The sequence below is a fragment of the Podarcis tiliguerta genome (assembly GCF_965153285.1).
Source record: "Podarcis tiliguerta genome assembly, chromosome: 17".
Classification (NCBI taxonomy): Eukaryota; Metazoa; Chordata; class Lepidosauria; order Squamata; family Lacertidae; genus Podarcis; species Podarcis tiliguerta.
This window is the reverse complement of record NC_139550.1, coordinates 12,140,214-12,155,827: the sequence shown is the minus strand read 5'-3', so window position 1 is coordinate 12,155,827 and position 15,614 is coordinate 12,140,214. Positions and strand designations below refer to the sequence as shown.

Sequence of the window (15,614 nt, the reverse complement as noted above, 5' to 3'; positions counted from 1 at the left end):
TCTAATACATTAATACTTGGCCAAGTATACGGATTCGTCTACACTCAGAAATGTATCTGAGAAGTGTCCGGGCTTCAGGTAGCATGACCAGAGCACCTGCACATGGATGAACACTTGGGGGCATGGGTTCACACATCAGCTGCCATTTGTACAGTCGTGTCTTTTGCAGATTGCAGCTGCCTGAGGGAAGTAATAGCCACAAAACTTTTTAAACACCATGTTAAGAAACCAAATTTATTTGTAAAACAGGACCTGTATATAAAAATGCTGCACAATCAAGGTATACAAAAATACAAAATTTTTGTTTCTGATTACAATTCTAGTTGCAAGTTCAAACTCCGGAAAAGCATCTCTCTTTTCCCAGGGCTTCCGACAAGCAGGGAACACAAGCTGGTGGAACCTGGCGACGCAGGTGTTCGGATGATGTCCAAGGTGAGCCAAATCCAAGCCTCCCGTCTTGAGTGATCCTTTCTAAAACAGGTTAACGGCAGTTAACCTCAGAGGAGCTGCATATAAGTGACCCATTTTCCTTGCTTTGGGATCCAGCTTCCGTGGTTTTCAGCCTGCTGAGCCCAGGTCTTCTTCCCATTGTTGTTGCCATACTCCCAGTGACCGAAGCAAACGGTGTCCAAAACCCAGTGCCACGGCAGAGCCACGGCACTTCCTCCAACAAATTAAGGCTCCTCTTAATTCTCCTCCTAAATATCCTTACAGTAACATGTAATATATACATTAAAAGAGACTTAAAGCAGTGCTCTAGTTTAAGCCTAGACTAACGCCTTGGTTCCTGCTAACACACATGCATTCAACGTTGATTCATGTCAAAACACCTAATGAAGATTTCATGGCAATAATTATGTTGGAAAAGTTAAGCACGTTGGGTTATAGTGTTAGCAGGAACAGAGGCTAATCTAGTTTCCTAGTCTTAAAATGTACTTCCATGATTGGTTTCTGTGACCGACCGAGAAAGGATTATTGCCCCCCCCCCCCATTTTTTTAAAACTTGTCCTGAAATTTATTGCAAGTAGTCTGAAAAGGTTTTAAGATGTCAGATGATTTATAAAAATGAAACTGAAGCGTTTAGTTACACAGCAAAGACCACCGATTAATTACAGAATGCTATGTTTCCTTCAGCAGCAATTTTAAAAGGTCTGATCCTTTGAAAGGAAGCACAGAATCAAAACAGCCATTTATAATAAAAGAATTGGTGGCCATTCAACTCTACTGGGTGTCTGCACCCGTTTAGCTAAGCTTATCTAGAACAATAGCTCTCTTTTTCCAAAAAAGAAAGAAAGAAAAAGATTCTCTTAAGGAGTGATCCGTCCATTGAGGCATAACTTCTCTCGCTCTCTCTCCCCACATTTGCATTTAGTGCAATAAAGTTTAAAAATTCTGCTCTGAAATATTTAACTTTACATTAACAAAAATAGTTCTTTTAAAAAAATTGTAACAAAACGGAATATATCGCATAAACAGATCATGAAATTATTCTCTGCAATTACACTGTAAGCATTTACTATTACAATAAGCCAAACAATGGAATATTAGCATTCATTATGTAGTTTAAAGTCTCAGGAATGAAGAAAGGAATTTAACACATATAAAAATGGTCAAGTTCTTATTACTGGATAGATGAAAGCTACTTAACTCGTTATGAAGTTCTTTAGGAGGCCTCTGTGCATTATTTGCATTAATGGGGATTGAGCCCTGTCAAACTTTGGAAGCTTCTGGAAAGCAATGTCTATCTGTAAAGGTCCCACTCTCTGGCCTACACAGGTGGCAGGTGAGGTGCTACAATTGTTCCTGTTCGACTTCAGACTACAGGGCGAGATGTCAGGGAGATTAGTTCTAGCCCAGCCTGACATGCTAGTATTCTACATACTGTGACTGGGCTTGTTCAAACATGTGACCTACACACAGAAACACAAATACCCCTTGCTATTTAAAATGGTATAGTTCAAAAGCAGTCTTGCTACCTGACCTGCTGTATGAGAAAGCCATGTAAGGAATGCAGAGTACACTCTCAATTCTTTCCTACGAGAACCGTGCACTGTTAAACTAGGACATACATTTAATGGGAAGCCTGTCTACCTAGAAAGGCCCCCCCCCCCTCTCTCTCAGAAATCCCAGTTACTTAAAGAGCTGGTGTAGCATAAGATTTTAACTTTTGAAGGAATTTTGAGGCACCGGATTAAGCCTTTGCAAGTTAGGCTCTCAGGGATGGGCGGAAATGTTGCCCTTTAGTTTTAGAGAGCAGGCAGCGGTTCTCTCATTTCCCGTCTTAGTGGTGCGGAACCACAGCGCTAAGATCAGAGATAAGCCTCTGCCCGCGCTCTTGCAGCAAAAGGCAGCAGCCAAGATTTCCAGTTAATGTTAATGCTATGGTGCTGAGTGCAGAGACCCCATATAGCACTAAGGGATCTTAACACTTAAGCCGTCAAGTGAGTGACAGGTAGACGCAGTTTGCCCAAAATGGCCTTGTAGGTCAAATTCAGGTGGCTAGCAGTTCCCTGCTGCTGATATACAGGCATAAAATGGCTGTACTGTAAACTGAACGTCCTCAACTCTTTCAATGAAGAACCCCAAGAGATATTCCCACGTATTTTCACTATGGTAAGGGACAGCCAGACACAAACAGGAGAACTACATCCAAGTATAGGGGCTATACCAACTTCCTAGCAACTGGAAAGATTGGAGGCAATTTAAAGTGCAATATGGGTGGAGAACAAAGGCCACTGAACCCTTCTCTCTTAGTGTTTTTTGTCTCTCATCTCCTTTTCTCTGGGTGGGGACCAAGATTTTGGACGGGGGGGCTATGGGTTGAAGTAGTTTTTTTTGGGGGGGAGCATCAACATCCTTCCACAAGCCAGTGCCATGCTTCAAATACCCCACTCCCTATACAGTGGTACCTCAGGTTACATACACTTCAGGTTACAGACTCCACTAACCCAGAAATAGTGCTTCAGGTTAAGAACTTTGCTTCAGGATGAGAACAGAAATCGGGCTCCGGCGGTGCGGTGGCAGCAGGAGGCCCCATTAGCTAAAGTGGTGCTTTCAGGTTAAGAACGGACCTCCGGAATGAATTAAGTACTTAACCTGAGGTACCACTGTATAGGCGTTTGGCGTGCTCAAGCATACGGCCTCTGCCACCACAACATGTGTCTCGCCACTCCAATAACCAAGACAGCATCTCAATCCTTCCTTCTCGGAGTGTGGGAAAGGTAGAAAAGGACAAAAATATTGCTATCTGGAAGTTTCTGAAGTATTCATGTGGCACTCAGGTACCATGAGCATTGAATGCACAGAGGCCACTTCAAGAACCGCTTTAGATACTAAGGCAGTGACATTATTCCCCATCCCACCCGCAAAAGATTTGTCTGCTCTTCCCCACTGTACTCCACTAATAACCAAACGTACAATGAAAACCAAGACCAAGAAATGGTTCCAACCGTAAAGAGAAACTTAAATGACTTACAGTACTTAATTTTTCTTTTTGTGTATAGTTGTGTATGGTCTCTCTCCATGTAGTCATGGATGAACAGTAACGTATATATCTGAGGCCGAGCTTTCGAAGCCTGCTATCCAACCGCTTATTTAGAGAGTTTGCGTAGTTCAAAGGAACAATGATGTGCAAAGGGCGATACTGAACTCAAGGGGAAATGATAAGGTGAAACAGGACAAAAATTGCATAATATAAAACTCATCCTCCCTCATATGCCTTTAGTTTGTCCTTCACAGATTCAGGGGCTGTCTCAATATCTAAATACCTGAGGAGTTGGTTAGGTTTTCTTAAAAATGTGTTAGATATAAATTGTCTAATGTGTTAATGAGGAAAAAAACTGGATTAAGTTGAACTTACTGGATCTTATTAGCATCCCATTGCGAAAAAGCAAGCAAAATCCAACATGATTAATGTATTATTCATCCCAGTTCTTTTTTTAAAAAAAAAATCTATGAAGGATTTCCCCCTCCAGAACAGTCATTATCCATTGAGTTTTAAAGATTTATGCTCATTAAAATAACCACGAGGGAAAATTACTTGACCCACTTACGTTATTCCAAATCGGCAATCTTACACGATTCTTTTAAAATATTATGGAATCCTTCTCCAACTTGTGAAATATCTCAGTCGGATTACAATCATAGCACTGCCACAAACCACAATGGTTTAGAATTTGAAATGGAACAATGATAAAAGTTGCTTGTAAAAGCCACCCGTATGAAAAGAGTACATGTTTCACAAAAATAATCATTAAAAAAGTATTAAATCCCTGTTCCTTTTCTCTGATTTTGGCTGCTTTTTAAATAATATATATATATATATATATATAGATATATATAGAGAGATAAGATAAGATAAGATAGATATTGTTTTGGAATGTTGATGGTTTCCATAATGGCTGACCAGCTTCAAGATGAACTTGCTCCAGAGGCCTGGAAAATATAAATAAGTCATAAATGAAGTTAGGAAATGATTAAAAAAGGACCCTGATGTTTACAGGCAGAAAAACACCATCATAATCAGCACAGTAATTCTGAAAAGTTATCTGCATTTGAAATTCAAGCCGGCAAATTTAATGTAGTGCATTAATTTACTAAAGAATGGGGGGTGGGGACGTTGGTTTTTGCAACAGAAAATCCTCAAGAAAATGTGCATACAGAAGTCTCGCTATATGGCGGTTCTTAGGAAATTCTACGATGTTTCATTAATTAATTGTGTTGGTAACGTATAGTGTGCTGTGTAATTACCAGGCATTTAATTTAATAATGCTTGTCTGATTTCCCCTAGTATTCTGATATTAAAAAGTGAAACATTAATTCTGAAAAGCCTCCTTTAAAAATAAAAAAATACAAAAATGCCTTTATGGAATTCTTTTGAAACTTTAGCAATTGACACTAACGTAAAGGAAGCATAATACTGTACAAAATTTTCAGCAGGTAGCATATTCCAACAGTGGGCAGAGGCGATGGCACATTAGCTGGCTTTCTGCTTTCGGTGTTGCTATGACTTACTGGGAGGAAGAGGGGCAAGGCAGGGGCGCAGTGCAAACACCAGAGGGGGCACTGGATTGGCTCTGCCAGTGCATCTGCACCATGCTGAACCTCACTGGTGATGGAAAATCAAGTAAACTCTGCTGCCCCTATCTGCTGACCAGGGACCTGCATTGAAACTATGCCTTTATTCTAAGGGATACAGTCAGACCGGCTCATACTTTCATCTAGGGTGAGAATGTCCAACAATGCAGTAGTTTGGGGAAATGGTTGCTGATTACTACCAGAATTTTCTCCAGCTAACTCCTACTGCAGCTAACTCCCAAAGATATGCTTCCTCATCATTTTGAACCTAATGACCATGGATTCCTGCATATACCTTCTTAAGCAATCACATACAGCAACCAAGTTTCATACAGCACGCAATCTAAAGTATCCAAACAATCATCTAAATGCCACTGGCTGAATAAAATCTGGGCGACATATGTACAAACTGAATCAACGAGGAATCCTGGTTTTTAAAGAGATATTACGGTACCATGGTTTCTGTTCATTTTCTATATGCAAACCCTTAAAACTTCTAATCAAATTTCAATAAAGTACAAATGCCCATCTTATGCTGATACACATGTCATATATAACTTATATATAAACACCCTATGGTGTTTGCCGGAAGGGGTTTATTGGTTTGTTTTTGTTATGCATTTTGTGTTCTTGCTTTGTATTTTTTATGTTGCGAACCACGCTGTGATCTTCAGATGAAGGATGGTAAACCAATTAAATTAATAATAATATAGTTCGTGAGCTAGTTCTCCCAAAGCACAATATAGTAAGGATTGTAATCAGTGATTTTCTTAATTCCTTTAGTAACCTTGCTGGGTTGTGCATGTGTAGAGTTGAGTTTGGGTTTCTTTTTAACTCTGTTTCAAAATAAAATTCCATTAAAGTAACACACACACACACACACACACACACTCTTTTTAGAAATGATATTGTTCGTATATGCTTCTTTTTTCAAGCCACAGCAAAGGCCAGGATCCAAAGGTCTACTTTTCATGTCTGGTGGTGTTTAAAAACAACAACACCTCAGAGTTTCAAAAACGGTTTGCCACAAATTATGGTGGAGCTGCTTTTCAGGAAGCAGAAGACTGCATAGCCCTTGTCTGCGCAGAACCAGTTCTCAGAATCCTGCTCAAAGTTAAAAGCAACTCATTTTAACAAACTTGGTGAGCCACAAATTAGGGACACCAGAAAGCTCTTCGGGAATCAAAATTCAGTCAACAGCCAACAACAACAACAAAAAAAACCTTTAGAATTATAAAATTTAAAAAGTTCATCACCCTAGCATTTTGGAAAGATGCTTAGGTGCCTGCCTTGGTTGAATGATTAGATCAGTTTCTCTACTATATGAACGAAGTGGATCCAAACAAAACAAACTACTACATGTTTCAAATGCAACAGGCTCCCACAATCTCAGAAGGCTCTGGAAAGCATTTTGCTTGTCTATCAACTGAGAATTTACTAAAGCCTATTTCAGATTTGTAGGTGGCTCTTCATTCGGTGAGCTGAGGTTGACTTATGTGATGTTGATCCCATTTTATCCTCACAACCCCATGAAGCAAGTTAGGCTGAGAGAGTGCCGGTGATCCCCAAAGGCACCCAGCTAAGCTTCTTGACAGAGCTGGTTGTGTTCCTGATCTAAAGCTCACACCCTGTCCACGACATGATATGGAACCACACGGTCTGTGATACACAACCATGTGACAGAAACAATTTGAACACTTCCCTGCTTCCTCAGCTTTCTGCTTTTGCACAGGTGTGTGGGAAAATCCTCCTTGTTGCTTGGCAGCAACGGAAGTTGCGTTCTGTGGGAAGTCATCACTTGCTAAATGGTCAGCTGCATTCAGTCTTTGCTTATTATATTGATAACTTCATTCAAGTGCCTAAGTCAGATCAATGGGGAAACTGCCTTCACGTGTCAATGACAAACATTAATCAAATGTGCAACTGAAAAACAACAACTAGCCAAGTGCCATGGAAAATCCACTGGTCTGGTTGTGAAAAGGTGCCTTATAAATAGTCAAGTTAAATAAATAAAATAGCTACAAAATACATGTAGGCCTAATCAGTGCTTTTTTTCCTTACAAAATGTTTAGGGGTACTCTCATTTTGGCTGCTCCCTCACTCCTCGCACCCTTCCTCCCCCCCAAACCCTGGATGAGGGACTCAAGGTGGCGGCGCTGAGAGGACGGGAAGACCCCCAGCAGCAGTGTGGTCGGCTTGAGCGAGGAGGAGCAGCGCCAGCGCCTCCACTACGGCCACCCCAGACTCCCCTACCCAGGCACCAGCGGGGAGAATGACAGAGCTCCAGTCCGCGATGCTACTGCGGAGACAGCTGGCATGTCGGTCCGTCGGTTGGGGCAACGCAAAATGTTTAGGGGTACATGTCCCCACTGCGTACCCCCAGAAAGAAAGCAGTGGGTCTCATTCTGATGACAGCGAATCTGCTTCAGTGTGGCTTATGCTTTTTGCCATTTGCACGAGAACCGCTGTATGCATGTACCAACACCTATAATAAGTATTACGTCTGTTAATAGCCCAGCTTCTTTTTTTCTTTTTCTTTTTCTTTTGGCCTTTTTATCTTTAATAATTGAAAATAACCAATCTTCCCCTTAAAATAAAAGTATGACATTTAAAAATTTTATCTAGTATTATCTAAAAAGTCCTGAAAAAAATTATTCCTGGGTAATATTGTATATATTTATGTGCTTGTGTACATAATATATACCTACACAGACACTTTTTAAAATTTTAGTCAGTTTTAACACAATTTGTATAAACAATCAATCTGATCACATCGTAAACATAAGAATCTCACACTTTTCTTGCAGTTTCCTTCAATCCTTTAACCCAATTATACATTTTGCCTAAGGATCCCACCAGTGCATTAATTGTTTTTACTACAAAGTACCAGTAGAGATAATTTTTCAGAACAGTGTATATTTAGAACATAGATTCATAAGCATAATTGAAAAATGTATGCTGCACTGACACTAAAAACTTTTCTGCTGCACCGGTTTTTAGTCCTTGACACAATAAACAGAGATTTGATTGATACGAGAATGAAGGTCTGAAAAATAGACATATTAGTCAAACTTTTTCCAAAGTGGATATATATATATATATCTACATAGTGTGATTTTTCTCTCTGGCTGAACCTAGATAAAGCATCAAGCTGCACTAGGTTTGTTTGTACAAAGTTGTGTGCCCAATTAACAGCCCAGCTTCTGACAGCAGAGTTCTAGATGCGGTAGCGACAGCAGCATTTTTTGGAAGGATGCTACATTGCCCTGATCACCATGGGTCACGGTTGGGCCTCTGAGTTTATCGGCCTGCTGCTTCCCTCTCCCTCTTTTCACAGCAGCAGAAACAGCAGGGTTGCGGCTGGGATGGGGAAAAGCAGAGGAAGGGACGGGTGGAGAAGAGGAAACTGGCGAGAGCAGTGGAAGGAGCAAGACCAGGCCTGATCAAAAGAGTCTGTGGACCTGCTGATTAGACCTAGAGGCCTCTCCACTTGTTTGTTTTGTCTTTTTCTTTTTTGGTGAACAAGTCAAGATCATAAAACACATTTTGATCTTGGCTTGCTTGAACTAACTCTAAGCAGTTTGGGTTTGGATGTATCAGGAAGCAAGTGCTTCTGATCTTCAGATAGCTATGCCAAGAGAAGAGAGAAAGGAGGAGCATGCAAGCCTGAGGATTGTGCAGAGTTCTTTGTTGTTTAGCATTATGTTCCCCAAAAAATAATTTTTAGCTTCAGCTTCAAACTGTAGCAATCAGGGCTACCGAGAGGATTGGCAGGTCCCTGAGCAAACATGTGAAAGGAATATTAGAACTTCCTTGCTGAATCAGATCAAATATCTATCTAGTCAAATATTCTGTTTCCAGCCTTGATCATGCAGAAGCTCCCAGAAAGCTCAAAAGCAGAGCACCCCCTATTGCCTGGCCCCAAACTTCTGGCATGCAGTTATTAGAAGTCTACAGCCTCTCCACACTTAGGTCTCATTCTGAGTTATCATTCATTCCTAGTAGCCTCCGAGAAACTGAACTTTCATGAATTTATCTAATGACTTTCAGGAGGCATCTATGTTCATGTTTAATAAAGCAGCTACGTCAGTGTGTTAATGAAATCCACAGCCCCTGCCCCATGTCAAATCATGCCCACCTATGCATTTGAAAAAGAAGAGCACTGCCAACTGAGCGCCGGTGAAAAGGAATCAATACAGCTTTTCCCAATATTGGGTCCCCAGGTATGAATGGACTACAAATTCCATTATCCCTGGCCATCAGCCATGCTGGTGGACATGATGGGGGTTGTAGTTCAGCAACATCTGGGGACTTGAGGTTGGAGAAACCTGGGTTAAGAGCTGGGTTAAGAGTTCTCAGTTTTCCAAGGGAGATTATAAGGGTCGCAACATCTAATTCTGAGAGGTATGAGCTCATTTGTATATGTTACTCTTGCCAAGTCAATGTATCTGGCTGCAAAAATTTGCCCCAACGTATAGTATGAAACAGCCACAAGTATTATATTGTGGCAGGGGGACAGGACGTGTTTCTTCAGTATTGCTATCAATATGGAGTACATGAAATATATAATTTCTTCACACTGTTTCCTGGCTTTCTCTTATCTCCAAGAATCTCATGACTTATCAAAAAGTTACTGCATGTTAAAATGGAAAAAGGACGTGTTTGAAGTGAGGGAGCCCAAATCCACATTTCTCCACCAGGCACAATGTTGAAACCCAGAAAGAACAATGGCAAAGAGAGAAGAATTAGGAGAAATGTTACTTTAGCAGGTTGAAAGGAATAACTGTATCAACTTCCTTGATGATGGAGGAATGCGTGGAAACTTAAAAAATGAGTGTTTAAGCGTCAAAATCAGGCTGAAGTGAATTGGCTTATGTGGCTGGAAATAAACAAGCTAGAATCACTCCAAATCACCTCAGAACTTATCAGCCAGATATATCAGGTACCCAGAGGAAGCAAAGTGGTGTGGAGGGAGGTCAAGTGACTCATAGCGATAGCCACTGTGCCTTCCAGAATCCTATTAGCAACTCAGTGTAATATCTTATTTTCCAACAAAAGGATAGTAAATGTCAAGTTAAAAACATGGACTAAGTTTTGAAACCCTACCACAAATAGGATACCTGGGCGCATAGTTATATATGTTTCATATTGGCTGTTTCCCCCCCTCTATGTATAAAGCCCAAAGGTAATTTTGAGTACCAGTAACATCACTACTGAGAGAGTTCGGTTGCGCTCTGGGGTTACAGAAACACAGTAGAAGCATGAAGATACAGTTCCTTTCAGCTTACTTTTATGGGAGATGGTCTCAGCTGTGACAAAAACTCTGCCATCCAGGTGATAGGCAAGCTCACAAACAAAAAAAGCAGAACATCCTGAGTGACACAAACGACAAAGACTTCTCCTGAAGAAGCATAGTCAGTGAAAACGGAAAGGGACAGGAAGTACACGTGAAACTCTTGGAAGAGAGCAGCCACTTCTTCCAGAGGACCTACCATTGGTTTGAGCTCCCTGCCTTCGGCTCCAACTCCCCTGCCAGCTTCCTTCATTGCTTTCCTGCTGTTCTCCACAAATTCCTGAAAGACGGGAAGGAAAAGGTCCTCCATCATGACTCATGATCATAGAAAATCATTCTTCACCTGGGGGGTTGGGGCCCAACACTGAGCCTCATCTAAGATGGGTCACAATAGCAGCACTACTGCCAACCTAGCAGTTCGAAAGCACGCCAGTGCAAGTAGATACATAGGTAAAGGTAAACGGTGTTTCCGTGCCCTCTGGTTTCCATCACGGTGTTCCGTTGTGCCAGAAGCGGTTTAGTCATGCTGGCCACATGACCTGGAAAGCTGTCTGCGGACAAATGCTGGCTCCCTCGGCCTGAAAGCGAGAGGAGCGCCGCACCCCATAGTCGCCTTTGACTGGACTTAACCCTGCAGGGCTCTTTTACCTTTACCCTTTTACTACTGCCATGTAAGCAGATGATAAAATATTTAAGAAATGGTTCCCCCAAATGCGTGTTTGGGTTGGATCTGAATTGGTTGAAGTCTACTGTCACAGACAGTCTTTGGAACACTGGAGAAGATGGTGGAGAGAATTTTCCTCCCTTGATTTGTCTTCCATGCTTTAAAAGAGCTGCAAGGAGGTATGATAGGTACTTGGTTCTCTTCCCCTGTGTTATGAGACCCGGGCTTCCAGATAGGGAAAACCAGTCCCTGCCAGCCAGACCACAGAACTACCACCCACTATCCTACTGTTTTCGTGACCTCTTCCCAGTGCCAGCCGGGTTGCTTGGGCAAGAGTTGCACTCCTGATATGCTTGTTGGGTACCCTCCTCCTCTGGTTGCCCTGGGACATTATTGCCCATGCTCTTGTAAATATTACAAGATGATGAATTGGTTTGCAAGTAATGTCAAGCCACACTTTGGTGCCGCAGGAATAAATCTGGCACTTGTGCACCCTTCCCTCCCTCTCTCCACATGCTCTCTGCTTTAATGATTGCTGTTTGTTTATTACACTACCATCCACTCTTCCTCCAATGAACTCAGGGTCGCGTGCAAGGTTGTCCATCTCCATGTCAGTCTCACAACAATCCTGTGTTGTGACTGGCCTTGAGGCTCCCCAGGGAACTTCATAGTCGAGTGGTGATATAAACCACTTCGTCCCCGCTCCTAACTTGGCACTCTTGAGCACTAGTTTTCCATTAGTTGTGTTCTGGTTTGTGTCAAACAACAGTTTACCACAATATCTAAAGCAGAGGTACAGTGGTACCTCGGGTTACAGATTCTGCTAACCCAGAAATATGACCTCGGGTTAAGAACTTTGCTTCAGGATAACAACAGAAATCGTGCTCTGGTGGCGTGGCGGCAGCAGCAGGAGGCCCTGTTAGCTAAAGTGGTGCTTCAGGTTAAGAACAGTTTCAGGTTAAGAACAGACCTCGAGAATGAATTAAGTTCTTAACCAGAGGTACCACTGTATACTGTTTCCCTGCAAAATATGGTCGAGGGTCCAGCAAGATTCCCTAGTGCTTGCTTCTTCAGCAGAGCAAGCAGCTACAGCACAGAACCCTCAAAGAAGCAACTGATTGAGTACATGGCTCTCTCCCCCATATATACTGTACATCTTTATCTTACTGGACTGTTGCCATTAGAATCTATCTATCTATCTATCTATCTATCTATCTATCTATCTATCTATCTATCATCTATCTATCTATCTATCTATCTATCAATCATCTATCTATCGTCTATCTCTCTATCTATCTATCTTGCTGGACTGCCATCACAGGAAACAAGAACTGAACTTTCAAGCACCTTCCCACGTGCCAGATTTATATGCTAAGAAAATACAGTGGCCCACAAATAGACAAGCCAAATGATGAAGCAAACCAGAGCAGAGTTCCTCCTATCACTACTCTTAAGCTCTTTTCACTACACGATTCCTTGTATTCAGAAGCACACCACATTCTAAAGAACTTACCATAAGAACTTTATCCATGTAGAACTCCTTCCCAGGGCTGCCATCGTTATACTTGGTGTCAATGGCAAAACATAAGAAGAGGACGTCCACGACCATTTCATAAATGGATAGGAAGCAGTGAGCGACTAAGAATGCAAACAGGCAGACAATGATGAGCGGCAGCACCCACACCGTGTAGTCCCGTTGGTAGTTCAGCAGCATGATCCCTGCCAGGCCCGTGCAGCACACTATTAGAACCTGAAGAGCAGACAGAGAGCAAACAAAGTTGACAAGGAATATCACAAGCTTCTCGGTGTTCCCAAGCCTCCACTTAAACCAGATCTGGAGAAGACAGGGAGATACAGAAACCCCCCTGCAGAGGCAATTGTGGTCCTTTGCCTTTCTAGAATGGGTGGTGAGATACTGCACACGCATGTCATAAAATGTGTATGAAACACACATGGAGATTAATTATTTACCATATTTTTCGCTCCATAAGGTGCACACCTAGTTTTTAGAGGGGGAAATCAAGGGGGAAAAGCCTGTCTGCTTCTCCCAGAGCTTCTTGGGGCTGCAGGGGGAAGCCTGGGTCCCCCCCCCCCAGCCCCAAAGAGCAAAGAAGCCAAGACAGCCAGCGGGATCTATCCCGCTGGCTGTCTTGGCTTCTGCCATAGCCGCGTGCAGCCTCCCCCGACTGGAGAGGTTGCGCGCAGCTAAAGAGGAAGCCAAGAAAACGAGCGGGATGGATCACGCTCGCTGTCTTGGCTTCTTTAGCCGTGTGCAGCCTCTTCGGCTGGGAGAGGCTGCGTGTGGCTATGGCAGAAGCCAAGACAGTGAGCGGGATGGATCGCGCTCGCTGTCTTGGCTTCTTTAGCCACGAGCAGTCTCTCCGGCCGGGAGAGACTGCGCACGGCTATGGCAATTCCCCCACCTCCCGCAAAAGCCCACAGGAGCCGCACGCTCCTTAAAGGGTGCACGGCTCCTGCGGGCTTTTCTGACTGGCCGCGTCAGTCCCTTCTCCCTCCTCGTAGAAAAGCCCGCAAGAGCCGCGCGGAGCTTGTGCGCGGCTCTTGGGGGCTTTTCCTGCCTGCCTCCCCCCTGCATTCGCTCCATAAGGTGCACACACATTTCCCCTTACTTTTTAGGAGGAAAAAAGTGCGTCTTATGGAGTGAAAAATACGGTTATTTCAAAACATTTCACAAATACACACACCGAGGGGTAGCTGAAGTTGTTTCTTAAGTCATACCTATTCTAGAGAACAGCAGCAAGAAAACATACTGTGATCATTTGGGTAAAAAAAATGGGTATGCCTGCGTGGCAAGCATCTCAAGATGACGACTATGCTGCTCTCTGAATCATTAGATTTCTCCAGTCTCTTTTCTCACTTGTAAAAGGAAAGTGCTCCTTCTCCCTAAGAATCATTAGTACACGTTTTTGAAAAGTAATGGAAACCATTTCAAAGTTTCTTTCGGAAACATTTCCCCAAGAAATACATGTTAGTTTCACAAAAATTGATTTTCAGTGCATTTCCCGGCACAAATCTTGTTTTTTTAATGATAACTTGGTGCACAAATGGATCGCTGCATCTTACTTCAATCTGTATCTTTGCTTAAGTTGAAAAGCAGAGCTCGTCTGGTATGGGCGACAGTCTTTCACTGACATTAACGGAGAGTGTTCTGCAGAGCTAATGTCAGCATTTCCCATCGTTCTTTTATTTTCAGCCATCTGAAAAACGTGTTCTCCCTGCCTCGAGGGAGACCTTCATGGTACATGTCAAATGCATTCTAAGCAAACCTCACTGTGCACTCCAGTCCCCCTAAGGCCATTATATCTAATTATGCGCTCACTCCTACCGCGACTTATTGATTTGTTTATTTGGGGGATTACAAAGTCTCCGCTTGGAAGTTGGGTTGGTTGCAGTATGAATTAATGCACAAAGAGCAGGAGGGAAGGAATTCATAAGCAGGACCCTAATGCCATGAGGTGGCGGTAGACATATTTGTCTTGGAAGACTGGTGCAAAGAGCACTGCAGTCAAATAAAACGTGCTTTGAAATAGGAAAAAAAAAATACGGTTTGTTCATGGGTTACCTAGCAGCAAAAGTTAAAATCAAAACTGAACCATCTGGGACTTCAGAAAGAGACGTCTTGGAGTCAAGGGCCAAATCGTAAGCTTTCAAATATTTAGAAAAATAAAAGCTCCTTTTTACTCCTCAACATGGATAATGCCTGCATTCCTATAGTCATTCATCCTGGCTAGTTCCTCCTAGCTACATCCACTGAAATGGTCAGACTGGCTCATCCTTTGGTTTATCTTCCAAGAGGAAAGTGAAAACATAAGAACACTAGCTGGGTTGGGCGAATGCCATGATTCTGCAAAAGTACAGGATGTGGTCTCAGGTGAAGAATTCAGCTTCCTAAGAATCTCAGTCTGCAATTAACTGCCCCCCCCCCGAATTATCAGAATTTCTTCCCCCCGCTTTGGGCTCGACTGAGCAACTGCATGGTGTTTCTCTTTCTGGATTTTAATTGTTTGATTAGTGATGATTTGTTTCACTGTTGTTTGTTGTTAACTGCCTTGAATATTACTCTGGTGGGCAAAAAGACGGGAAATGAGAACTCTGTTTACAAGCAATGTTCTGTGCACAGAGTACACACTGCCCAGCATTGTGCAAGAGAAAGAGACTGTTTGAGGAGAACTTCCATTTTTCGCACAGCCCTACCTTTCCTAGAAAGAGCATGAAGTCTCCCACTGTGTTTATGGCAGCCACTCGCAGAGCGTTCTCCACTAGTATCACAAAGGCATCCTTTGCTGAGGTGCAGAAGTTGGTGCTGTTGATAGCTGTGGCTGTATATGCATTCTGGGGAAAGAGAGGCAGAATGCCATTGGTTAGGTTCTCTTCCACTCTTCCACACCCGACATCTAAGACCTTCATAGACATTAACGTGAGTTTTTGATGGATACAATCCTTCACTTAGTCACCGTCGTAGCAAACAGTGAAGGTCTGTGCAAGATCTGATGAACAGACCAAAAAGATAATCTAGATAAACTGGAGAGGGGGGTTATTATCTGGCCCTTCCTGCACATA

General features: G+C 42.7%; 1 protein-coding gene and 1 long non-coding RNA gene across 3 annotated transcripts in view; one reads left to right on the top strand and one right to left on the bottom strand.

Annotated features, from left to right (window-relative positions):
• Positions 1 to 15,614, top strand: part of LOC310668040 — a 1,372,673-nt gene that overhangs the window by 847,982 nt on the left and 509,077 nt on the right. The gene's annotated exons all lie outside the window — the stretch shown is intronic.
• The window catches only part of SLC44A1 (solute carrier family 44 member 1), a 79,399-nt gene continuing 64,005 nt past the window's right edge, over positions 221 to 15,614 (bottom strand). The window contains exons 13-16 of one of the 2 annotated variants that reach the window (XM_083419886.1): positions 15,249 to 15,386; positions 12,547 to 12,783; positions 10,569 to 10,649; positions 221 to 4,434 (exon numbers count right to left, since the gene is read on the bottom strand). In XM_083419886.1, coding sequence (XP_083276012.1) covers positions 4,411 to 4,434; positions 10,569 to 10,649; positions 12,547 to 12,783; positions 15,249 to 15,386 — 480 coding nt within the window. In that variant the 3' untranslated portion in view covers positions 221 to 4,410. Of the gene's footprint in view, positions 10,650 to 12,546; positions 12,784 to 15,248; positions 15,387 to 15,614 lie in introns of both variants that reach the window. The other variant, XM_083419885.1, reaches the window with a different exon arrangement.